Below are 26952 nucleotides of genomic sequence, written 5' to 3'. Positions count from 1 at the left end.
AAAAACCCCTACATATTATAAACGGGTACCAGTACCCGAAATACCCGTACCCCCGTACCCATACCCTAAAGTACACGTACATATAATCAGTAAATATGGGTACCCGTACCCAATAGACACGTGTGGGTATATGTATATGTACGGGTATTCGGGAAAAAAAATCTCATCCATATTCCAAACTTCTTTGAAACCTTAGATCGGACTTTTAGGAACTTTTTTAGTGAAAACTCCGATTCACTGGAACCCTAGGTGACGATCGCATGAAAAACGTTTTCGGACGGGAAACTCCTTTTTCAAATGGAAACTGTTGCTGGTGGTTAGCAGTGGTGTTCATGTGCTTTTTAAAATTGAGTGCTTTTGTATTATTTTTTTTAATATAGATTAACTTTTGGATTGTTTTTGTTATGGAATCGTTTACTTTTGAGTCATTTTGAAGTTGAAGTTGCAATTATAGGAAATTATAAGTAAACTATTCAACTGGTTGAACCTCCCGGTATAACCCGGTTCAACCGATTGTACTATTTTTTAGCACAATCTGGTACAAGTAAAACACCGGTTTTTAAACATTGCTTAAACTATCATATTTAGTCATTCAAAGATTTCCCATGTTTATTTTAGCTTTTGGTTGTGAAACTATGGTTATCTTCCCGAAATAAAACATACTAAGTTAAAAAAAAGTAAAAAGTAAAAGAAATAGGCAATTTCTATATACTTTTGAATAAAATTCCATTTTAGTAGATTTTAACCGGACCAGCCCATCATGTAAGGGTCCAATCCTTTATCCTACTTATAGTAATAAACCCGTTCGTTTGTTCGGTTCAATCAGTCCAATCCGGTCCATCGTCAAACCGTTTTCTTTGAAACCCAGATCCCGAAGCCAACATAATCCTATCCGCCATCGTTCTCAGCCGGTTCGGGTATTCAAGATTTAATAATATAAGCAATTGTTTACAGATCTGAATTATTGGTAGCAATCTTGATGTGGGTTCATCTTATTATTGCTTAATTCATTGCAGTTTAGAAGAATTTTATGATTGGAAGATTTTGGATTGTATATACTTATATACTAGTGAAGTGATGCCTGCAATGAAACAGGTTGAATTGGTTACTGTTTTTTATATAATTAGATTGGTTTTGTATTGTATTGTATTGTATTGTTAGATATATATGTATAATTGGTATGAATTTGTTATTTGGTTGATCCAGAACAGTGAATCTGATGGTATAGAGCAAATGTTTGAAAAATTGGGCAAGGGGATTGGGGAACCGGTTGAGTTTGAACTTCCCGATTCGTTGAATAATTGGAAGCCTCCGTATATGACCATACGGCGCAGTATCCTTTATTACTCTTGTGATTTGGTATTACTCGCCGAGTTATCGGTAATCACAGCGTGACTGATGCGATTTTAGCTAGTCGGTAGTCGGTCAAAGTCGGTCCATTTTTGCCCAAATCGTTTAAATTTCGGTCAAAATTGGTTAAGTTTTTTGAAATATTTAAAAATTTGTATATATATATAATTTTGAAAAATTACATATAAAATTCAAATTTGATTAATCTCTAGTTGGTTTCCCACCGCCTGACTAGCGCCTAGTTAATTCTAGAACATTGTCTTCATGTGTGTGTGTGTGTTTTGTATATGCGTGTACTTATATTTTGCTTGTGGAAATTAACATACATATAAAGATATATATCTAACAAAGAAGGTTAAGAGGCGAGACTGTGAAGAGGATGATGGAATATTCTGTACTTGCAGCTCAACACCAGGTTCTTCTGGTGTTTGTGGTAGAGATTGCCATTGTGGGTAAGAACTAACGACAGTAACTGTGATTGTTCAGTTGTTTTTTATGTTACGTTGGACTTTTAATAAGATACATAACAAGATAATTTTATGCTGCAGAACGCTACTGTCAAGCTGCTCGGATAACTGTAAATGTGATGAATCATGTCTAAATAAACCATTCCACCAACGGCCTAAGAAGAAGATGAAGATAGTGCAGGTACTGTATCATACTTAAAACGCTATTTATTTAAGGTCTATGTTAATTAGTTGTCCGGTTTCTAGTATTGAACTAACTTGCTTTTGTTAGACCGAAAAATGTGGCTCAGGAGTTGTTGCTGAAGAGGATATTAAGAGAGGGGAGTTCATAATTGAATATGTTGGAGAAGGTAATGTTTTTAAGCTGCAAGTAAAATTTTCACTTAAATGTGTGATATCTGATTCTCGGTATGTGCAATGCAGTCATTGATGACAAAAAATGTGAAGAAAGGCTTTGGACAATGAAACATCAAGGAGAAACAAACTTTTATTTGTGTGAGATTAACCGAGACATGGTGATTGATGCTACATTCAAAGGGAATAAATCAAGATACATAAATCATAGTTGTTCTCCAAATACAGAGATGCAGAAATGGTTGTCCTTGTCGTTCTTTCTGAAATTATTAATTTCATTAACTTATAACAAACACCATTTTCTTATAAAAATGATTTCTTTCAGGAGGATTGATGGTGAAACAAGAATTGGAATATTTGCAACCAAGGATATAAAGAAGGGCAACCACCTGACATATGATTACCAGTATGTGCACATTACACACCATTCTTGAATATATGAATATCTGCATGTACTTTGTGAAATGGTATTAACAGAATTAGCAGGTTTGTGCAGTTTGGTGCAGACCAAGATTGTCACTGTGGTGCAGTTGGATGTAGACGGAAACTGGGAGTGAAGCCTAACAAATCAAAGACCCCATCTTCAGATGCAACATTAAAGATGGTTGCATGTCAGGTGGCTATAAATTCTCCAAAACTAAAAGCGGTTCTTTCTGGTAAAGATGTATGTATGGAGTTTCTCATGATGATTGAACAATAATTGTTATGGTGATATAATATTAAATGTAATATTTTTTGAAATATTTGTGTTATTCTTGTAAAATGTAAACTAATTTGAGCTCCCGTTTGTTATATAGGCTTACAAGAATGGTGCTCGTCAAGCAGGTATTAGTTGTTTGATATTTAGTTTAACTTGTGATAGTCAAAGTGGTTTTAAATTTCAATTTACTATTTTCATGTTTGTAGGATGTTCAAGGCATTCTGTTGACCAGACAAGGACACCTCATAATTGCATTGGGCATGTTCTTGCAAGATTACGCCCCGGGTCAGAGAGGTATCACTTCTGTTTGTTTGACTATACGTTAACTTTTGATTTGACCTTGTGGTCATACTGGAACTGAGGGGCAAGCTCGTGGGTCAAACGGGTTGGTAATGGGTCAAAACGGGTCGGGTTGAAATATGCCAATTTGATGTTAACAAAGTTGCTGAATAGTTTTGTGTTGATGCTCTTTTTAGATCGTATGGTATCATCAAGAGGTTTAACATTGACTCAAGAAAACACTTGGTTAGTAAAGCTTTGTATCAGGTTTTAGCTAGTTTATGGTTGTTTGACCATTGACCAAGTTTTGTATTGACAGATCATGTTTGAAGGTGGTCGCTCTGAGCTTCTTGATTTGACACAAGTTGATTGGGAGCTTTGTAACTTTTAACTTATGGTGGTAAGTCATTTGATCTAGGTTATGTTTTATGAATCTATTAACTTATGGCAAAATTGCTTAATCCAAATGATTATGTTATATTTTTCGAGTTAAGTGCCATTTTAGTACCTGTGGTTTGTTCAGTTACGCAACTTTAGTACGATTTTGGAATTTTTTGCAAATGGCTACCTCAGTTTTCTAAAACTTGCGAATTTAGTACTTTTTCTTAACCCCGTCTATTTTTATCTGTTAAGTCAGGGGTAATTTGGTAACTTCACTATTTTCTTTATTTTTTTCTTTACTTTTATTCAAATTCTTCATTTACATCTTTGTAATCTTAAATCCCTAAATCTCCAAGTTAGTTGGTATGTTGGAAATGTGTTAATTGTTAGGCATTTGATTGTTGGGTCATCCTAAAATTGGTTGTTGAAGAACATCAATGGCTGCAACGCTTTTGAATTCATTAACAAATGGTAACTCTGATATACAAAAGCAGTACCCTTCATATCTTCTGTCCACATCCCCCCAAACCCACGCAACACATCAATAGTTTTCCCCGGAGGTGTGAACGACTATAAAAACTCCGACGATGTCCAGTGGCATCAATCGGCGGCTGGTGACAACTACAACAGCTCCGGCGAAGTCGGTGAACGAAAGAGATTACCGCGCCAGGACCCTGCTGAGGAAATCGAATTCTAGGCAAAGGATACCAGTGGCGGCGCTTTCCGCCTAGCGCTGACAGTTCAGGGTTGTGGCGACGATACCAAGGCCCGGCCATATCAAAAGGTGAACCCGGTGACTGTTTAGGCAACATAAAAGAGTGGATTAAAAGTTCGATCTATATTCCGACCACCAAGAAGTATATTCTGATGAGTGTCATATTTATCCGGCAATCCTCGATTTGACGCGAACAAGAATACAACGATGATAGCCAACACCGATCATCCTTTGATGATTTCTATACCCGATATCAACTGACCAAGCTCTGATCGAGTGAGGTTTTCCGACGAGCTAGGAACATTCTGGCGCTAAGCGGATTTTGGCGACGGTTTTTTTTGGAGATTTAGGGATTTAAGATTATGAAGATGTAAATGGAGAATTTGATTAAAAGAAAAGAAAACAGTGAAGTTATCAAATTACCCCTGACTTAACGGATAAAAATAGACGGGGTTAGAAAAAAGTACTAAATTTGCAAGTTTTAGAAAACTGAGGTAGCCATTTGCAAAAAATTCCAAAATTGTACTAAAGTTGCGTAACTGAACAAACCACAGTTACTAAAATGGCACTTAACTCTATATTTTTCTCATCACTGCTCAATGCATTGATTACAGGTATAAAATGAGAACGGCTGTGCTGAAACATTGGTGCACCGGGGTATTATTCTTTCAATCCGACTCATAAGTGACTAAACGGTCTGACTGGGAGCGAAGGTTCTGATGCGCGCTGTTGAATGCATAATCATCGGATCTGTCCTCTTGTATCTTGTTTTGTAGCAGCTTCTTTAAAAAACCAATTTAATTCTTTGTAAATCTGATAGATAAAAGAATCTATCTTCGGTTATACTCTGTCTCCGATACCTGGAATATAGTTTGATGACAGTTACAGTGAACTTAATTCCGTTTAAATCGTCGTCAACTTGTCATCAGTGTTATGTGTTTGTCCCATGTTCGCTTTTGGGCATTTTTACGCTTACCTAAATGAGGGAGGTGATGCGGCGTATATGCAGGGAGACTTTTTTTCTTTTAGTTAAAATGTTTTAAAGGATGTCAAGGGAGGAGAGGAAATAAAGAAAATGTTTTTGACTCTCAAAAGAGGCAATCCAAACATGTATTCACATATTTTTTGTTTTCTGAGAGCTTTCAGTATGTTATATTACGAATACTAGCTTTTATCCCTCGTATCACGGGGTTTGTTTTATATTATTAGTTTCTAATATTTATATATTTTTTTGGATTTTAATTTTATTTATTGTAAGAAATTTAATATATAGATATGGTTTGATGATGAAAGAGTGTCACAAATAAATAAGATGTTATAATCCGGTTTAAAAGTTATTTTGATTTAATAAGATCTATGATCCGCGTATTTTTTTTACTATAAAATTGTTTCTTAATTGTAAATAATTTTTTTAATAATATTAGCTATTAGTTTTTATAATATCCTATTTTATTGGATTTTCATATCAAATATTTGATGAGATTGATTTTTAATTTAATGAGATGTTATAACCCGTTTAATGCCTATCTAGGTTTGGTGAGACCTAAACCCACAAATTCAAGTCAAATGAATGAGAAACTTCTGTGTGCAAATAAAACAATCTGGTGGCTTGAGAGAATATAAGAAACAATCAAAGAGTTTTTAAAAGTTTCGTTTATATATATTTAAAATTAAATATAATCTTATAGCAAATGGTAAGTTCAAACAGTGAATAAAATATGTCCTCTGAATATTCATTTGTAAGTATATACATGGGGCGGTTCGGTTATGGCGGGTTTTGGTTTATCTTTAACCAAAACCGACCTGCATTTGGCGGTTTTCAAAAACTTATAAACCAACCCACTGGTTAACGGTTCGATTATGTTGCTTATGGTTCGGGTAACGATTATAACGATTAAGTTACTTACCCCTAGATATAGATATAATGTGTTTTTGATAATTTTCCAACTTTCCATTGAAATGTTGAGAATCCCTTCACTAGTATAAACAAAGTTAATTCCATCACATGAAGGAACACTTTTAAATTCCAATTTCTTAATCGACTAACCAAACAAAATTTTGTAAGTAAATTTTTTCTAATTCTATTTCCACATATTCCATGAACCAAATCGATCCTTAGGTTACACGCATGCTGTGAAACACTTTTTACAAACACATGGCATATGGAGGCTACATTACATATAACGAACGATTCATTCAACTATGCGATAAGAAAAGTGAATTCTCTTAACTTCAACAAGAAAGTTTCATTTTTAGAATCCAATATTGTGTGAAACGCGAAACAAACCCCATCCACAAAAAAAATAATATTGATAAGCAAATAATCCATGATTAAAGTTTACAAAATAATTTTTATTTATAGTGAAAACTAGTAGTTCACTCGGCGCGTTGCGCCAGGGCAGGTAGGTAAAACCCAAGCGTTGTTAGTCATAGGTGTTGATGTGGTAGGTCAACGCAAATTGATTGATTTTGGTTACGTGCGTTATGTATTGAAACTAAAACAAAATATATATATATAAAATTTGAGGTGGCCCAATGGGTTTCCGGTCGGTTAAATTCGAGCGTTGATAAAACCCGAGCGTTGTCACAGTCGACACAAATTTGGTTGGTCTTCGGCACATTTTGTTACATATCATAACTAAATCAAAACAAATTTGGCACTATGTCGGTTTTCGTCACGATATTGAAACTAAAACAAAATGTAGTGAGCTTATGCAAATTCTCTTGGTTTCTTTCATACTCGTTATGGTACCGAAAGTAAAACAAAATTATCATTCGGTCGGGTTACGTTATGTTTGTTACGGTATTGGACCTAAAAAAACAAAACAAACATAAAAACAAAAAAAAAGAAATTTTGTTTTCGGCCGCCCAATAGGGCACTTGCGGCACCAAATTTGTCATTTATATCTATTATATTATATTAATAGTAATAGTTAGAGGTGCACAAATCGGGTTTTTCTAATACCCGGGTTCGGGTATGAAACCGGCTTCGGGTATGATCGGTTATTGGAAAATCGGGTATTGTGAGAAATCGGGTAGGGTTCGGGTAGGGTATTGACGAGAAAAACTCAACCTTATGTACCCGAGTAGGGTATAATCGGGTTCGGGTATTGGAACCGGGTACGACCGTGTATTAATACCCGTTTTTGAATTTGTAAATTATTTATTCATATTTAAATTTGTTTAAAATTTAAAATTGTTTTGTAATTTATAAAATTAATTAAACTATATTACAAAAGCCATAAATCCACTTAAGTACAAATTATTTACTTAAAATATGCATTTTAAAAAAACTTAAACATAAAAGTTGTGAAGTAAACATAAAAATATACTATAAAAACTCATGTATTATTTCGGGTATTAGAAAACTGTTATCGGGTATAACCGGGTATGGGTATAGGGTATGACCGGTTTCGGGTATTTACGAGTATAAATCGGGTACGGTTCCGGGTCCGGGTATTGAGCTCAAAAAGCATACCCTATCCATACCCTACGGGTAGGGTCGGTTCCGGTTTCGGGTATAGAATACCCGGGTATAAAAAAACCGGTTCCGGGTATTTTTTTCGGGTCCGGTTCCGGGTACGGGTTTTTTGTGCACCTCTAGTAATAGTAATACAATCCAACAAAAAATTTAAAACAAAAATGCACATTTTATAAAATTCTTTGAATGGGTATAGGACTCCCGAATCAACCAAACGGGTCGGGTTTGGAAAACCATAAACCCTGTTGTCTAGGGTTTCACTCATACCCAAAGGAATTGAAGAAATGGCTTGGAGGAAAACACCTTCACTGCTTTCATTCAATTTCAATACTTTCGTCGCTAATTATTCATCCAAATCCAAATCAAATCTGTACCCGGGTAATAATTAAGTTCGGTCAATTTCTCATTTTAGGGTTTATTAATTGTTAATTGTGATGGACAGTTTGTTGTTATTATTATTGTTGTTGGTTACAGTGAAGGTTGGAATACCGGAGTTTTTGAATGGAATAGGTAACGGAGTGGAGACGTATGCCGAAAAACTAGAAGCCGAATTTGGGGATTTGCAGAATCTGTTGGTGGCTCGTTCTATGAAGCTTAAGAAACTCAATGTTGGAGCTGATCCTAAAGTTTGCAAACATGTAAGTTCAATTTCGACAAGTTATGTTATTGGATTTGTGGATTTGGAGTGTGAATCGGGTTTTGCGAGCCAATGCCATGATCTTTTAGGTGTAAATAGGTTTCGGTCGATCGAGGTTTAGTACCTAGGATTGCTTAAGTGGACTAGGCGTTATTGCTTTTGTTACGCTTATTCCATAAATTACACTTCTGAGAATGTAACTGATTATTAATCCACCTTTTGAGCGAGCTTGTTAGATATTTTAGTATAACCGGATTGACTTTTCGATCAATGTGAATCATGATATTTGTCAAACAAGTCACAAGGTGCGGGGTGCACGCTTGCTGAGTTTATTATGATCTTAGGGGCTATGCAGTCAATAGCGGTTATCGGACTAGCGGAATATCGGTCAAAATATTGTTCAGAATATCCGATATATCATCCATTTTCCCGATATCAGTTTTTTAAGTCTTAATTGGCAATCTTTAGTGTTTAATGTTAGTGTTTTAAGTCTTAAATAAGCTCCTACTTGCTACAATTGAAAGTGTTTTGTAAGTTGCAAAATGTTAATTTGTTAACAGTAGGAGAGTATACTGAATTGTAGTGTTAAATTGCTATATATATACATCCTGCATGATATTAACATTACCGAATACCGTACCGATGTCCCACCGTGATAACCGATATCTCAAATATTGGTCCTTGACCAATATCCGATATTTTTCCGCATTAACTACATAGTATAAATGTCTATTAAGTATAATAGATACAAATTGTGTTAACCATGGGCTTGTTTAGGCTCGTGAACTCAACCTCGTTTTAGCTCAGCTTGATTTGAGCCTTTTGTGAGCCGATCTCGAGTACCTCGTGAGCGGCTTGGCTTGTTTACACTCGTAGGCATTACTGCTTTTATTAACAGTTAATTAGTGAATCAACTATTAAGCTTCCCAAAACATAAGTGATGATTAATCCGCCATTTTAGAGCTTTTATTCATCAATCAATGGGCTCTTGAAGCTTGGAGGAATCTTCTTGATCATATGATAAGAAAAGTAAATTACTTTAAAGATAATATTGGATAGGAACTACAAGTTAAGTGGGCCATTTAAGTTTGGTTAGAAATTATTGAGTTAGTTTGTATGGTGAGATCTTCTTTGCGATCCATTATTTTAGAATAAAGATCCTTCATTTTAAATTATTCATCTTTTTTCTTTCTAAATGAAGAACGATTCATAATCCTTTTTTTGTGAAATATTGATGTAGTGTTGTGGCCCAAGGGTTCAATTATGTACTCTGATGTGTACCTTACTACCTTTCAGCCACAACTGTACCATGAATTAATGCATGCCACAAGTTAGATGATATTTGACTGATCTGCTAAGGTTTAGGTTATATGCATATTAAACTTGTGTCTCTAAATTTAATTGTCTCCTAAGTGGACCTCACGATGGGATAGAGATAGAACTACCTGTCAGTGTCTTGGTTGTAGTTGCATGACAAGTTGAGTGTTTCTTTCATAAATTAGGTTGGGATATTATATTAGAGGTTGCATCTTTTATTCATATAGTTTTGAACTGGTCGGCTTGGGTCACGTTGTTCTCAAACGTGCAAACGGGCTAAGGTTACTTAAACTGGCTAAACATGAAATGAGTCAAGTGTGTGAACGAGTCCGCTTCTTTATCACTGATTTCACGTTTTTGAATTTGATTGAACAGAGGAAGCTGATATTGAAGTACGCGCACAAGTACAGGCTTGGACTTTGGAGGCCTCGAATTGAACCTCCAAAAACCAATAAATGAGACATGTTAAAACATTCTCCTATGATACTATGCATGTTGTCTTTTAGTTTGGACCCATGAAAGCTTCATTTGTCGGACTTACAAAACAAGAAGATAATAATTATTCATTGTTGAAAATGATTTTGCTGGCCAAAGTGGGCCCAACCATTAAACCCATTCCTACTTCCTAGTCCCTACTAACAAATAACTAGAGGTGCAAAAATCGGGCTTTTTTAAGAACCAGTTTCAGTTCGGTCAACAAAGTCAAGAACATGGTAGAAATGGAAAAAGCCCGGTAGGTTTGGGTTTTTCACCAGGTTTTATTGGTTTTTGGTCTGTTCGGATTTGTTTTTTTGACTTGGTAGAGGTTCTAGTTGGAACCAGCTCCGGTGGTTCTGTTTCCGTTTCTCTGAGGAACTGGACTCAATTCGTACCCACGATTCCGGTCGGGTCAGGTCCAGTCCCAGTTCGGGTAAGATGGGTCGGGGCCGGAACCGTGTTTTTCGTGCACCTCTTATAACCAAATTGCTGTCTTGAGTATTTTGAAGAAAATTTAAGCCCATCAATGAAGCCAGGGTTTTGGATTATGATGATATGATTTTTTAACAGTACAGGCTTCGGCCCATTCCGATCCATTCTGGGTTGGAATGTTGGATCATAAGTAAAGATTTAAAATAATCTTAATAGAAGGAAATCTAACCAACTATAACTCTAGTAAGCTGTAACTAGTAAGAAAAAAAGGAAAAAATATCAATGTATATATTCATAATTCTTATATTATGAATAATGACTAGGAAAAGGAAACTGAACTTGAGAAATTGTATTGTCACATTCATCTCTGAGTTGTGCAGATGGTGGCTAATTTTCTTTTGTTGCTGATTGGCTTCAAGAACATTTATAACAACCATGCCTAGTAAAATTTCATTGGTAACCGAGCTATTGATAGGGTACAGGAAGGGTGAGATGTAGACAAAACATACTTCTATTTTAAAGATAAGAGAGACTGCTTACAAGAAGATCTCGGCTTCAAAAACCAAATATGAACCAGAAAAAAAAGAACAGTAGAATATTAGAAGCATGGTTTGCTAAAAGAATAAACATGACACAAAACTACTAAAGTATAATAGAGAGAGATTGGCTATTGGAATTTAATAACCCTAGTCATACTTTAAACTTGTTTTCTTGTATCACTTTCAAAACTAACCAAACATAAACATAGTTAGTTTTGGAGAAAAAAAGTATCATTATGTCAAATTGAGTGGGTAAAATGAAAATTTTGATTAACATGTATCCCAACATTTCCGGCCATCATCCCCGGACACCACCATTTCCGATTTTTGGGTCATCATCTCCGGCCGCTCCACCATTTCCAGTAAAATGATTTTTTTTACATACATCCCAACACTTTAATCTTGATAGCTTAACGAGTTATTGCAACTACATTATGTTTACAAAAGTAATTAAGTATTACAATTTTACCGCCTACATAAATCTCAATACAAAGTCTAGTTTATTGCCTCTTTAATGAGGTGAGTATTCATAACTCCTTTTACACTATTACAATTTTTGAGGTGTGACATGTATACCTATTTTAAAAAATTCAAACTCTATTTTAATAGACTATGCGATTCAATTCTATATCTTTGTGTGTCATTCTATGCTATGTGTTAAACTATGCATTAGTTAATCAAAGTCAAATGTCAAGCGTGATCATTAACTATACAGGAATACGATAACGATAATAGATATATTGGGGGACACCCATCCATCTTTTTGACCCTTTAGAGGGCAAGTGAACGATTGAAACATATTCATTCTAAGCTTAACTTTCGAGTTAAGGACACAAGTCAACAAATGTTTGATCATACATTTTGTTTATTCATAATTTGTTGGAATTAAACCAATGACATATGAACTATTCATATTATAAACTATTTCTACCCACTAACTATTTATAATTGACACTCTATTAGTCTATTTTATATATGTTACAGGAAATCAAGTTTGATTGTTTAAAGAGTTTGATGCTACATCTAGATTTGCTATGGATTTAGATTAATTAACAAAGACAATTGTTAATTTTATGTTATGTTTTATTGTTGGAATTATTTGTTATGCGAGACAACTGGATATAGTTGGTTAAAATATTAGAACTTTGATTAGTGTCATGTGCTATGGAAAATTGCTCATGTCGTATAATCCATCATTGGTTGGGATGTGACATCTCACGTGCCTAGTGACTTTTAGTTTGTACAAATTAGTTTTTAGCAGTGCTTTATCGTTTTGTACAAACCACCTTTTTGCAGCGTTTTACTATTTTGTACAGTACTACCAGAATAGCACCATCCTTATCCTTTTCTGTAGCTAACAAAAGACCATAACCTTTCTCGTTTCAGAAGAAACAATAAGAACATATAGGTTCGATTTGTCCAAGAAGTGCCTGATTTGCGCCATTGATCGGAGCGTGTAAAAGGGGTCGCTTCTTGAAAAACCCTCGCCTTAGGTCGGTTGAAGAGCATCGTTGGTCGCCTTGCGTCCATGCGCATTTTATTTTACAGGTAAGTAACGTAACTGATCAAACAAAACTAGCGTCTCCATTTTGGTACTCAAGGGTATTTTGGCATTATTTATTTCATGAAGGCGTATGGATCGGTGTTAGGATACTTTTATTTTCTATGAGATGGGTGAGGGTATGCCAACTCTCACCATCTCACATGATTTATATATAGGATTAACTAACAATATATCTCTAGTTTGGCTTAGTATTTATAGGTATATTTACTAGTTGGAGTCCCTTGTGTTACAGGGGTTTATTGAGGTTTTTGTTTACTAGTTTGAGTCATTCGTGTTATAGGGTTTTTTAGGTATTAAAGGAAGTAGGCAAACATGTTGCTCAAAAAGTCAACGATGAAAGAAGAAAACCAAATCGTAAGCATGTGAAACAACTCGCGCACCGGACTAAGGTGGCGTGTGGCAAGGAAGCTCTGCAAAAGTTTTTGGTTCCTGGAAAATTGGAGGGATGCAGTTCGGCTAGTGGCAGTGATGAGAGGTAAGGTTGTCTGTAAAAAAGTATTGATAATCAATGGCTCAAATCTGGAACTAAAACAACGACTTTATTTAGAATGGAAAATAAGATGAAACGAAAAACGAAAACGAACACAAGCCAGACAGGGCGACGACGGTAGTGGCGGCATGCTAAACCGTTTACGGTTTTTCTCGAGTGACGACTGGGATAACCAAATCAAAACCCCCTATGGTATGCTTTGCTAATATTGAAACCGAGTTTTTGATAATGATTTTGGGGCTGCTATTGGTGACATACGCTACTCAATTTGCTGATATGGAAGATATATTAACTGGGTTGGTTGAAGATATCTTTGGGGCCATGGAAAGAGAGGGGGCGTGCTTACCCCGAAAACCACCTCTTGCACAACCCCCTCCCTTGGACGATCCACTCCCAATACCGAGGATTATGCTCCCGACACTCCATTTGCAGACAACAAATACAAGAAGCTGTTTTGGAATTGGCCCAAATTGTCTATAACGCGCTTGAAGTAATGACTACCAGTTTTGAAAGCCTGGCACAAAACACGACCACCGGAGGATTAAGATACCCTAAGAATGAAGATCTTATGAAATACCTTGGTTTTACCGCTCCACAAGTTAGAGATGATGCACAAATTACCCCCAAATGTAATTGAATGAATGGTTGAGCCGTCTATATTCCAAAAATTGTCTTGTCCAGGTAATCAAACCACAATGCGAAGTGTAGTTTATCACCTGAATGAGTTTAGTGCATTGATGTATTGTCACTGAGGAATTGGTTTTATTCGGCTTTGCGGGGAAGTCACATTTGTTTGCAATACCAATGTGGGTAACTTCTCGATGTGGTACAACAATGGATTCGAGTACATATTTTCTTGAAGGATCAAGGCGGGTGGGATAGCTGCAACAATTTCTATGTTTAGTTTGGTATGGTTAGGTTGCAACTCAGGGTCGTCTCCGAAAATTTCTTAAAATTTCGAGGTTTGGGAGTTAGGACAAGTAAAAAAAAGACCTCTGTAATCACCTTATTAATTACGTAATAATTAATTTGGCAATTATGTCAGTCGGGCTGAATTTCAATGCCTAATACGAACCAAAGCAAAAAAATATTAATAATAGTAAATTTATTAAAATAATCTTCGTAATACACAAAAGAAAGTTTATATCTTAAGAAAAAAGGAAAAAAAGAAAGAACACTAAAAGAAAGTTTATATCTTAAGAGAAAAGGAAAAAAAGAAAGAACACTAATGAGAATTTGATCATTTTACCTTTACCTTTGGTTCCACACCCAAGCACTGTTTTCATTACACTAATAATTAATTTAGTAGGCTTTCGTTTTAAAACAAAATTATATACATATATATATATATATATATATATATTCAATTATCAGCTTTTGAGAGAGTAGGCCTGGGCTCGTTGCCCTCCAGTCCTCGACATCCCTTTGGGCTGGGCCTGGTGCAACTAGACATGAACATACCAGTTAGTCGGTTAACCACTAACCGGTTAATTTGGTAATCGGTTAATAGCTCACGGAATAATAACCAAGTAGACAGGTTAACCGGGTCAGTTAGTACCCGGTTATTTAGCGAAATAACCCCTAACCGGTCTAACCGAGTTTGGGTATTAACCGAACCGGTTAACCGGTATCATGTTATAAAAACCGGTATTTTCAAAAACAAACACAAAAATAAAAAAAATCTGGAAAAATCAGAAAAGTTTAAAGAAAACCAAATACACTTATTTTTTATTGATTTTTTTTACATATTTCATAAATATATAACTTGAAAATAAACGTTTATAATCATCGTGACGTGAACTTCGTTCGTTTGTTATTTATTCTTCTGTTCGGGATTTGGCTTCAAAATTTAATTTTTTTATTCTTCATTCTCCATGTCGTCTACATTAAACTGGTCTTCGCAATTCTGGTTCGTGACTAGTTGATTGCACTGACTCATCATAAATTTGTTATTCCTCGATTAGTGGTTGTGCGACACCCATTTCCACTTCTTTGTGTAGTTTACATTCAACGTAGAGCTCTCTTCAAGATTTCCTAGATAATGAATACGGTCCAACGCATCCAAGTGGTCTTTTAAGCAGATGCACATTTCGAACGATTCCGGTGTTAGCCTTGTCCTTCGTATCCGTAAAATCCTACCACTAAAAAAAGCACTTTTCGAAGCTAATGCAGAAGCTTGGGCGGTTAGTAAATCACGGGTCGTGGCGGCACACACGGGGAATTGGGGTTCCATTTGCTTCCACCAACCATAAATATCTAAGTTTCCAAAATCATTGGCCGTTAACATAAAAATCGGTTGTACCATACTAGCTTAGCTCATTAATTGGGGTTCCACCACAAGCTTTTTTAGTTTCATTGCTTCTTATATTATTAAACAAACTTATGTTTAGGTTACTTGATGACGAGCTTTCTCCAAAACCCATTGATTGTCAAACTTTTGGTGTCAGATCGTATTTAAGAGCATAAATTCAAACATGTTTTCTAAGTAAGAATTAATTTTTTTTACTTGTTTGGATGCATTTTTAAGGTATTTAAATGCAAATCCAAAAACTAAACAATTTTTCAATTAAGTTTCAACCCCGGTAATGGTTAAAGTTGGGTTCAACGCGGCGGCACTATAAAGTCCGCCTACAATTCTTTAAAAAACAATTAATTTTAATTCCATTGAAACTATCAATATCATTGTACATTAGATCGGCATATTTCAAAATCATTTAGTTTGACACAAACTAACCAAATTTGGTGAAGAACCAAAGGAGCCATCTGGCAATAAACTCCCGATAAATACGCAGTTGCATTTTCAAAAACACTAAGTAAATCGCTTAACTTTTTAATCGTTTCCCAACCGTTTGGCAAAAATGCCTTAATTTTTCGTTTAAGAGAAAGATTGTCTTGGAATATTTCCAAAGTTGGTTTTTGTCTTAGCACGCTATCAAGCATTTTCCACTTCGAATTCCACCTAGTAGGTACGTCAAAATACAGATATGAAATGATGGAGTTCGTTTCGATACACAATCGCAAATATCTTGTATATCTTTGCTTACTAGTTCTAAAAACTTATGTTAACATTATTCTAAAACGACCGGTTAATTTTTTTATTTGCTTAACTTTTAAACCGTCTTGCACAATCAAGTTAATGATATGTGCACTACATCGAGTATGAAATAAACCTGTCACGCATCAGTTGGTATTTTAGCTTTAGTTTTTCAACCGCAGCATTGTTATTTGATGTTTTATCCAAAGATCTGGAATAAGCTTTTCTTGTAATTTATAAGTTTGTATAACACCATCTAAAATATACAAAAAGTTTTCGACGGTATGAGGATAACTAAATAACTCAAACGTAACCGTATGCTCCATCATTTGCCACGTGTCGGGATTAACCCAATGCATGGTTACGCAAAGATACGAAAACAGTATACCGTGTAGAGCCGACCAAACATTGGTACTTAAGTTAACATTGATTTTTAAGTTTTCAAAACCTAAAATAATTATTTTTTTAGTTTTTTTCCACATTTTTACACAATGACGTCTTACGGTAGTCCGACTTACGTGATGATATTGAGTTTGGAGGGTTTCTTAAATCAACAATGTCAAATGCGGGTTATCAAAGTAATCAAATAGCAAGCCTTCTTGAATGAAAAATTTTGACATCCTATCACAAATGTTGTCGATGTCAAAAACCCAAATGTAGGCTCTATTGGTTGAAAGTTGCAATTGATATGGGCCAAATTGGTTTTCACGGCTTGACAATGTTTTGAAAGGTGAAGCCTTAAAGTGGAGTTCGAATCGGGTGCGTAAAATTTTCCATATTTTTTTGCATCAAAATATATAATCCATATTATTAGTACTAATTATTTTTTAAAGAATGGCATTATATAATCAACAGTGAAATTCAAGTTAATTCGATAAAAAATGTTGAACCAAAAACATCAAAATGGTATTATCCGACAAAATGTTTGGTGGAAGTTAATCCCAAACAAATTGTTAGTTAAATAAATGGGTTGATTTGGTTCTAGTCGGTTTGTAATTATCATTAACCATAACCAACCCGCATTTGACGGTTGTGAAAAATTCATTAAACCGACCATCTGGTTATGTTGGTTATGGTTTTTGGTTAACAATTATAATGGTTAAGTTGTTCATCCCTGGTTTCTACTTCCTATTAACAAATAACAACCGAATTGATGTCCACATACAATATGAATAATGGATATAAAATGTAAACCGAACTTGAGAAATTGTATTGTCACATCCGTCTCTGAGTGGTGTCACATATTGGCTCATTTTTCCGATTGCTAGTTGTCTTAAAAGTACATTTACAACATTGATAAATTGATTTTAAATAATCTCAACTACCATCTTTTGGTTGTTGTCGTTTTAACTAACTTAATGGTTGGTGACAGTCACACCTTTTAACACGAATAGTTTATTATAGATATTTCTGAAATTTCTTGCAAATGACACATAAAACTTGAAATTTGTTTTCATAAACGCTTATTTTTTACTCCATAAATCTTGTTGGCTTAATGAGTTATTGTAACAACACTATATTTACCTAAGTAACTAAGCTTTACTCCGTAAATCTTTTATGAGAAGGGCCTGTAGCTCGATACAATTTTACTAATACCAAAAAACTATCAATATAACTTATAACTTATTGGTGATAATTAAACATACTAAGAATGTTAACAAACCACAATCAAAAATGTAGGTCTCATACTATTGAGGACGACATGACTCTGTTTTGCTTTCGTTGTATCAACTAAGGTACATATATCGTATCCATTTACAAACTTTTACGGATACATAAACTCTTTTATATTACCCCTGGCCTTCGAGCATCCTATACGGCGTTTTGAAACCTTTGATGTGATATTATGCTTTTATCGATCTGAAATTCCATTTCATGATTTTCTAATCATTTGACCTAGAAAAATGATAGGGTCCTCAGGCGAGGCGCAAAAGCACATCGCTTTATGTACACGAGACACAAATTCTTTTATATATATCTTTTGTAGAATTCTCCTATGTTTTTTTGTCAATCACGTACCCAATATACTTAAATAAACTCAAGAGATAATTTATTATATTAGTTACCTATATATACACTCTAGAGAACTATATTTGCAATCAAAATAATAACAAAAATATGTATATATGACAATACACTTGATGTATAACTAGCCAATATATAAAACTCAAAACAGTAAAAGAAAACACCTAAACGTATTAGTACAAAACAACAAAAATACAAATAAAACAAAAGGTTTGTTAAAAACTAATGATGGCCTTTCCTTTACTTTATGGTTTGTACAAATTGCATTTTAGCAGTGCTTTAGAGCATTCACATCCCATCCCTAACTTTATGTGAGGAGAGTATGTAAATTATAGGGTGAGATTTTGAGTGGTTGTAAGTGTAAATTATAGGGTGGAGAGAAAAATGTAGTGATTTTTTGTAAATTTGAGGAAACATTGTTTGCCCCTATTTATTTTTTAATATTTGTTGGATTGGTTGTGAGTAGAGGAGAGAGAAAACTGTAATGATAAAGGTATTAAAAATATTATTTAATTGAACAGGAGAGAGAAATGTAGTGTTTTTAGTGTAATTATAGGGATAAGGACGAGGAATGAGATGAGAATGCTCTTACTGTTTTATACAAACCACATTTTTTGCATTTTTTTACTATTTTACTAGGTTATTAACCCGTGTACGACACGGGTGGTAATATTTAAATTTTTGAACAAACACATGTCATTTGTAAGGACAACATAAGTTGTTATATGTTATTCGAGACGACAACATACTTTAAGTTGTAAATAATATTGGTACGAAAACAAATGATTGTGAAATACAAAGATAAACCCAAACAACATTCAAATTACAATCTTTGAAAATATAACAAAAGTTAAAAATGTAAAATTCATAAGCTACTAAAAAGACTTCCTTGAAAACCATATTTACTTTATTTGTAACTTTGTCTTCATTGTTTAATATAAGAATTTTAACACCACTCTTCGCTCTTGATAAAGCTACATAGAGTTGTCAATGTGTAAACATCGGGTGTGTGAGATATATGTCAACTCTCGCTAGAGATTGACCTTGACTTTTGTTAATGGTCATTTCAAAACAGAATACAACTGGAAAAAACTACATTCTCTTCAATTTAAACGAAAGTTTCTTATCTGAAGTTGTTAGACCATAACGAATTATGTCACACCCCCAAATTTCCACTAACGGAGTTTTACCGTAAGGCGGGTGACAAACCAGGATCCGAACACATTAATCACACCAAACGACATCTACATGGTCTTAAAAGTTTTAACAAATCAAAATAAATGTTTAGAGTACTTAAGTGCTAGTGCGGAAGCTAAACAAAGTGCGGGAGCCATCTCCCAAACAAGTTTAAATAATTCATGGCGCTACAAGCGCAAAACCAATATCAAATAAATGTTTTCAAACTTAAACCAATGCGAGTCCATGCATGCAATGTTATCCTAATCCAAGTGCTTGCTAGTGACCTGATGAAAACATGCTAAAAAGAGTCAACACATGGTTGGTGAGATCACAGGTTTTCAAAGTAAGTTATGCTCTATCAATTCATAAACATTTATAAATAAAAGTGGCCCATGGTTAACTACACTTAGTTAACTTGTTGCCGCATAGTGTTATGTTTCCATCACGACCGAAGCTGACTGGTTATTGCCTCAAGTCAAGTATTGCCAAAACTTAACAATGTTTGGTCAAAGTTACACCCCGTTCGACCTCCAGTCGAGAATAATGCAGGGTGGGGTTTGTCAAACCCAATAGTACTATTTAAATTTACCACGCCAGTTAACCTTAGTTAACGGTCCGATGTTCGTGAGGACTTTCCATGGCAAAGAAACACTACGTTATAAGCAACCAAACGGTTGTGTAAAGATTTAGAGCAAGTAAAGTAAAACAGTTTTGCATGTTTCCTCCCCCAAAGGAAAGGTATAAAAGTGGGGCCGTAAACTCACCTTGTTGGTGCTTCGGGTATTACACAAATCCGACCGAAGTAAATGCGTCACGTGCTAAGACCCTAAAAATGCAAGTACGTAAGTAACTTGTGGGATGGTTCCTAGAACCACTAGTATCCAACAATCTCCCATTGTTTTCAAAAAGACTTTTGACCAAAGTTTGACTTTTATTGACTTTGACTAAAGTTGACTTTGACTAAAGTTTTGACCTTTGACTAAAATATTGACCTTTGACTAAATGGTTGGACTTAGAATGTTTACCTTATAATTCTAGTCACACTTAATCAATCATCAAGTATACACAATTAGCCATATTCCTTGCAATTCTATGATCAATACACTTTCACAACATCACAAGCAAGACTAACTATTTAGTCAACTAGTTCTAAGTTGACTTAAAAAGTCAAAGTTCTAATTTACCACAACTAACATATCACAATTTGCAATTATCTCAATTCAACCAACACCTTTATCACCTTTAACAATTTATACCACCTAAACCGATTTTTCTCATCAATCAAAACTCACAATTAAATTACCAAATAAATCACACATGTACACATCAGTATTAGGTTCAACATATATTTTTCTCACAATTTTTGGATTTGCCAATTCGTCCAGAATATTCATATACTACAACAACATGATTTATATTTCTACAACAACACAGCAGTAATCAAAAATTTGTCAAAAATTCCATATTTGTCCAATTGATGCAAGACCAATTGTACTAGATTCCTAATTCAATTTACAACATCCTAGAAGTAGAATTATACCCATATCTATTTTTATCATTAAGTTATGAAATTTACAACTCAACTCAGAATTATTTTCTCTAATTTAGATTTGCATCCTGATTTTGTAAATTAATAAAAAGTATTCAAACAGTGTCCAAAAATTAAGATTTCAGACTTTCTGAAAACTAGATTCAAAGTACATGTTCATATAATCAAAAATCGATCAAAAACTCAAACATATCATCAATTTATTCACAATACAATCCGAGACACCAAGTCTGCCAGCAAGCAGTTTTAACCACAATCAACTACAAATCACAACTTTTCTATCCTTTGATTCAACAATCATCAAGAAACATTCTTACCAAATCAAATTGCATGTCTTATTTTTATCCATTTGATTTCATAATAAGAACACAAGTATTTATAAAGGACTCAAAATATTAATCAAGACTCATACAAAAATCCTTTTTATTTGTCAAACTTTGATCATCCCCTTTCATGATCCAACCATTTGGATACAAGGTTCATATGAATTAAAAGAAAAAGAAACATATAAATATAATAATCTACTCACTTTGCTTGATCAAATGCTTAAACCCTTGTTTACCAAAATCACCAACTCTTGTGTTATGGAGAAAATACTAGAAGATGATTGTTTGTATGAAAGAAAATGAGAGTATGTGTGTGTGTGTGAGTATCACGGCCAAAGAGAGAGGAAAAGGGAAAGGAAAAGTCTTGTTAATCAATAGTTTGTAACCTATTTTCCTATTAACAACTCATTATTGTTGATTTAATGAAAGTAATACTTAGGTTATCTTTTATTAATTCATTTGTAACATGCTACATAATTTATAAATATTTTCTATGCATCATAACCTAAGGTTCCATTTAAATAACAAACATGTTACATGACATATAATATAACCTATTTAATCATTTAGCTTACTTACAATCACATAATCATGTAATAACCATAATATAACATATTAATCACATAGCACATTATACTTATCATACATGTTACATAACTTATTTATTATAACATGCATGACTAGTTTGTTATTCTAGTTATGATTATCCACTTATTCTTGTTTAAGTCACCAATGACACGTTGACCTAAATATACGCATACATGACATCACATGTACAAGAGTTCATACTCATAGTTAACAGAACTAACTGAGTTTATAGACATAGTCAACAGGATTTAACTGGGTTTAGTTAACAGAGTTAACCTAAAATTTGCAATTGTCACAAATTATAAGTGCGATAAGCAGTATTAGTACCTAAAATAACTTTTACTACAATAAAACGCTTACCCAAATTAATTACTCGCAATCTAGTTCCATCATACAAACCGTTCTTCTGATCCATATTCCTTAGTAACATTATTGGCACACTGACTTTTAGAACCAATCTATGAGTCAAAATTATTTTGGCCTTTTTGATTTTATTTAGCATAATGTTTTTATAAAAATTTTAGTTCGAATTAAAATATAAAAAATAATTGGTATAATCTTACTTAAAAACCAAAAACGTGATTTTTTATATGGACCACAATTAAATTTGTAAACTTTCTTGTAAAGTATGGAAACAATATATTAACCAAATATAAGTAAAAACAATAATGGAGAAATATTTTTGCGCCTCTAATTAACATAAATTGATTTGTATACGCATCTTTATTAAAACATATATTTTAATTGGTTTTAAGAAAATAAAATAGTATTGGTTAACTGAAAATTATGTTTCGTATCATTTTAAAAAAGAAAATAGAAAAAGAAAAAGTGTAAGCGTTTATTCAATGTTATTTAAAATTTGTTTATTAAAAGGTATAATGTAGTTAATAATAAATATATTAAAAATCGTTTATAATTTTCTGTTACAAGTACCTACATTTTAGTTAATAACATATTAATTTTTATTTACTATATTTTATTTAATAAAAAAAATTATATTTAAATGCAATATAGTGTATTAACGTGTTTAAAATAAAATGTTACCGTTAAAATTGCTAGTAAGTAGTTCAAATTACTACAAAAGAGTTCTCAAATTCGATTGTTAAAAACAGAAATAAATAAATGTATAAATGATTGGAATGTATCATTAACATTAAAGATGATGATTATTAAGCACAAATAATCAATTATAGTGGATATATAAGATTATATGTGTAAATACAAAGACGATTACAAGTAAACTAATAACCCACACATTCGTCTAAACAGTATAAAATTTGGAATGAATGATAAAGTTTGTATTGCGAATCTCTTGGACTTGGCTGCTGCAAATTCGAATTACTTCTAACAAATGTCAAACTTGAAAAAATATATAGTTAGTAACTTACCATCAAGAAAAAAAATCATTTTTTGAATTAAAATGTCTAACATTTAACTTTAAAAGGTTATATTTGTTTTGGTAAATTATACATATTCCATAAACTTTCTTTTAAGCTAGTTTTTCGTTAAATATTGCTCATGACTGGCTCGTATTTGAATTTGTTAGTTTCAAGAGACAATGAGCTATGATTATAAAATGGTTATCGAAAAATGTGTGGTTTATTTTAGGCATGCATCTTGACATTTAAAAATAATTATAAATTGGTCAAATAAAAAAAGTGAAAAATTTTTCTGTTATTGGAAATCATCAAAATGTTTTAGGTGTCATTGAAAATTGGTCAAATAATGTTTGTTGATATTGGGATACTACTACAATTAGATTATATTGTTAGAATTTGACAAATCATAATTATAGTATTTGTTAATAAACTTTTGAATGAAGTTAAAAAATACACACATGCTTTGTATATGAATAAAAACATATAATTATATAAAACTGTAATAAATAAATATACAAATTATTATAAAATAATTTTTGTTTTATATTTGGATAAGAGACATTCAATGACTTTGTAGTTAGATCTATTAAATCTAAAGCTAAGGTTCATTTTTATGAATAAAAAAAATTAGTAAATTTTCAAAAAAACATATTTAGTATAGTTGAATTGTAATAGATAATTTCGACATAATTATAAAAATTTTAAAATCAAATTGGTTAATTAGTCAACCTCCAAAACATATGAAAAGTTTTATTATTTTTGAAATAATAAAATGGTGTGTTTATTTTAAACATTAATTTTGACATTTAGGCATAATTAAAAAAATGGTCAAATATAAGAAAATAAAAATGTTTGTTGAGGTTGAAGAGTATAGAAAGATTTAAAAGTTTGTTGCTAATTGGTCAAATTCTGTATTTAATCAGGTTTAAATGTGTTATGAATATTAAGAAAAAATTAAAATACAACCATCAAAAAATGTTAAACTAAAACTAAAAAACAAATATTTAAAATAACCTCTTAGTGAATAAGAATTAAAGTGTATGCTTTGGGATCATTGATACCATGTGTCTTTACTCATTCTTTAATCTATAGACAAAATGTTATTTGCTTCACTTATAGCTACATATCCTTTCTTAACCTCATAAACTTATAGAACATACATATGCTCAATAACTTTAAAATTGTTTTGTAACCTTAATTAGAAGTTTAAAATATGGATTTATAGGATTGCATAAAAAAAGAAAATATATCTACCTATTCTAATAAAAGAAAATAACTGTGACACATGTCAGTTTATGGTTAAACCTCATAACATTTTTCCCTCCAAAACCAAGATCTTAATTGACCCTAATGTATGTTATATTTACTTTCCTTTTACATTATGTTTATATTATATATACACATTTGTCATATAAATTTATAAATTATAAATATATGTTTTAAATCTATCAATTTATTTTTTAAGTTAATTTATGTAAGGCCCCGAACCCGGTGGCCCTACTTTAGCGTCGGATTTACTCATAAACACAGTCCTTCAAATCAGAGTTTATTAAAACTTTTCGCGGAATATAAAACATCAATCATTTGTTACAAAACATTAAATCTTTTCTTTGATACCATATCACAAAACTTTATATTCAAAACATCTTTACTTATTTCTTTAGATGCCAGCCGTTCAATCCATGCCATGCGTCATCCTCTTGCTAGCTCTGTAATCGGCTCACCTGCGTGCATACTAAAAGTCAGCTACGCTGAGTGAGTTCTAGTTAATCAGGTATCATACAATTTATTCCCATATATTACTTCTCGTATCCGAAGACACATATTACTACCTTAACCTTGTATAAATATCCATAGGAGGATCGTCACGTAATATTTATTAAAAGAACCATTACCATTACCCTACCATATATAATTTCCATAGGAGGAACACTATACTATCCATAGAAGGAACACTTTACTATCCATAAAAGGAACACTATACCTTCCATAAAAGGAACACTATACCTTCCATAAAAGGAACACTATACTTTATTATTTAATATCCATGTAAGGAGCTAGTCACTTCCCTTGACGATACGTGCAATATCCGAAGATCGTTCACGTACCGTCAAGCAATCATTCATATATTTCACATTATCCATATAAGGCATACACTTATCTCTTAGGATAAGTGTATTAACAAACATATTGAGTATGCACACAGCCCCGAAAACGTAACACATAAATGGGGCTAGAAACTCACCTGAATTCTGCTTCTTTTTCTGATAGCTGTAAATCCCTTCTCTATCTGAGCTCGGCTGACTGTACAAGTTACACGTATCAATACTCGCCTGATCTAATCTGGTGGCCTAGTAGTGGCTTACTTAACTTATCGCTTTTTAATTTATTTTCTAATCAAACTTAGCTCTAGGCGAAGTTAACCTTAGGCGAACTTAGCTGTAGGCGAAGTTACCAGCTAGGCGAACTTAGCTTTACAGCGAAGTTGCCATCAGGCGAACTTGGCTTCAGGCGAAGTTGTCATCAGGCGAACTTGGCCTCAGGCGAAGTTACCAGTTAGGCGAACTTAACTTTACAGCGAAGTTGCCATTAGGCGAACTTAGCTTGCAGGCGAAGTTCATCAGGCGAACTTAACTTGCAGGCGAAGTTCATCGCGTTGAAGGCGAAGTTGCCCAGATGCAGGCGAAGTTACCCAGACAGCCGCTGTTCGATTTCTTTCCAGCATTTTGAGCGTTTTTAACACCCTTGCTATGGTTCAATATCACCCACTACGCTTCCCGACCATCTTCGGTCGCTTATACACTAAAAAGCTTGGATCTTTAAACCTTAAAGGTCAAGAATCATACCTTTTTGAGCTTGTTTGGATCTTGTTTAACTGGTTAACACAACTAATCGCTCTCTCTCGGACCTGCCCGATTCTTCCCTTGGCTCAGCCGGTTCCGGCGAAGTTAGTGGGTATGTGTGTGTTAGGGAGTTTGGTGAAATATGAAAGATATTTTGGGGTTTAGGGGATATTTATACCCCTGAAATCCCATGGACCTAAGGCCCATTCTCATTTAACCCATCTCTATTAATCCAAGTCCATAACCCACGTCCATTACCCGACACTAGCCCGACCCATACCAACCTCTATTCTTTTATTTATTTCCTGATAACCCGAGTAACTTTCCCTCTATTATTAAGTAATATAATTAATATTATTTTGGAATTTTCGGGATGTTACAAGTCTTCCCTCCTTAAAGAGGTTTCGTCCCCGAAACCTAACTTATTCCCTATAAAAGGAAAACTTCTTATATTTACGCGCTTTATTGAATCGCCTTCGTTTTCTGAGTTACCCTTCTTACTTCCGACTTTGCAGTCATCGAATGGTGGTCACGTGTATTAGCTATTTAAGGTAGCTTGTCCATGAGGCCCTCAATGTACCAAGTGTCGTTTCGATCTTTAAGAGGCTTTGTCTTATATCATATTAATGCTAAAGCCTAAGTCGACACTCTATCACAACACGTCAATTTATCATGACTAACATGCATTCAGACAATTCGTACCATAATTAATAAACACCAGTCTAAATTTCAACATAAATCAACACGCATCGAGTCATCAATAAGTTACACATAGATTTAATACTTATGGCTAGCATCTAGCCTTCTTGAATGGCTTCTCTAAGCATACGGAGGAATCTGTTAAAC

General features: G+C 33.6%; 2 protein-coding genes across 6 annotated transcripts; both read left to right on the top strand.

Moving 5' to 3' along the window:
- The first annotated feature begins 764 nt into the window (after positions 1-764).
- LOC143550156 (histone-lysine N-methyltransferase ASHH3-like) lies at positions 765-5177 on the top strand. Of its 5 annotated transcripts, none has more exons than XM_077040864.1 (14): positions 765-911; positions 1017-1095; positions 1212-1333; positions 1685-1802; positions 1899-1998; positions 2089-2167; positions 2241-2412; positions 2497-2577; positions 2658-2835; positions 2969-2996; positions 3078-3165; positions 3348-3396; positions 3470-3550; positions 4861-5177. In XM_077040864.1, the coding sequence occupies exons 3-13, from the start codon at positions 1234-1236 to the stop codon at positions 3539-3541; spliced, it is 1065 nt and encodes a 354-aa protein (XP_076896979.1). In that variant the 5' UTR covers positions 765-911; positions 1017-1095; positions 1212-1233; the 3' UTR covers positions 3542-3550; positions 4861-5177. The 5 variants fall into 5 exon arrangements, with proteins under 5 accessions (XP_076896979.1, XP_076896978.1, XP_076896977.1 ...); XM_077040863.1 differs by having other exon boundaries at positions 765-917; XM_077040862.1 differs by having other exon boundaries at positions 766-917; positions 1022-1095; positions 1207-1333.
- A 2771-nt stretch (positions 5178-7948) lies between these two features.
- On the top strand, positions 7949-10689 carry LOC143550155 (uncharacterized). The gene is made up of 3 exons (XM_077040859.1): positions 7949-8105; positions 8202-8365; positions 10057-10689. The coding sequence occupies exons 1-3, from the start codon at positions 8012-8014 to the stop codon at positions 10138-10140; spliced, it is 342 nt and encodes a 113-aa protein (XP_076896974.1). The 5' UTR covers positions 7949-8011; the 3' UTR covers positions 10141-10689.
- Positions 10690-26952: the final 16263 nt, after the last annotated feature.

Source organism: Bidens hawaiensis, unplaced genomic scaffold (genome assembly GCF_021521415.1).
Source record: "Bidens hawaiensis isolate Kalapana, Puna unplaced genomic scaffold, B.hawaiensis_p1.1 tig00015929_1, whole genome shotgun sequence".
Taxonomy (NCBI): domain Eukaryota; kingdom Viridiplantae; phylum Streptophyta; class Magnoliopsida; order Asterales; family Asteraceae; genus Bidens; species Bidens hawaiensis.
The sequence above is the reverse complement of the archived record's forward strand: the minus strand, read 5'-3'. Positions and strand labels throughout refer to the sequence as shown.

What these genes read in the sequence shown, in the direction of transcription:
- LOC143550156 (XM_077040862.1), top strand. An exon ending in GGTAGAGATTGCCATTGTGG is followed by an intron (nt 1,803 to 1,898) that starts GTAAGAACTAAC and finishes TTTATGCTGCAG; the next exon opens with AACGCTACTGTCAAGCTGCT. An exon ending in AATTGAATATGTTGGAGAAG is followed by an intron (nt 2,168 to 2,240) that starts GTAATGTTTTTA and finishes TGTGCAATGCAG; the next exon opens with TCATTGATGACAAAAAATGT.
- LOC143550155 (XM_077040859.1), top strand. Translation starts at nt 8,012, where the DNA reads ATGGCTTGGAGGAAAACACCTTCACTGCTTTCATTCAATTTCAATACT. An exon ending in CAAATCAAATCTGTACCCGG is followed by an intron (nt 8,106 to 8,201) that starts GTAATAATTAAG and finishes TGTTGGTTACAG; the next exon opens with TGAAGGTTGGAATACCGGAG. An exon ending in ATCCTAAAGTTTGCAAACAT is followed by an intron (nt 8,366 to 10,056) that starts GTAAGTTCAATT and finishes TTGATTGAACAG; the next exon opens with AGGAAGCTGATATTGAAGTA.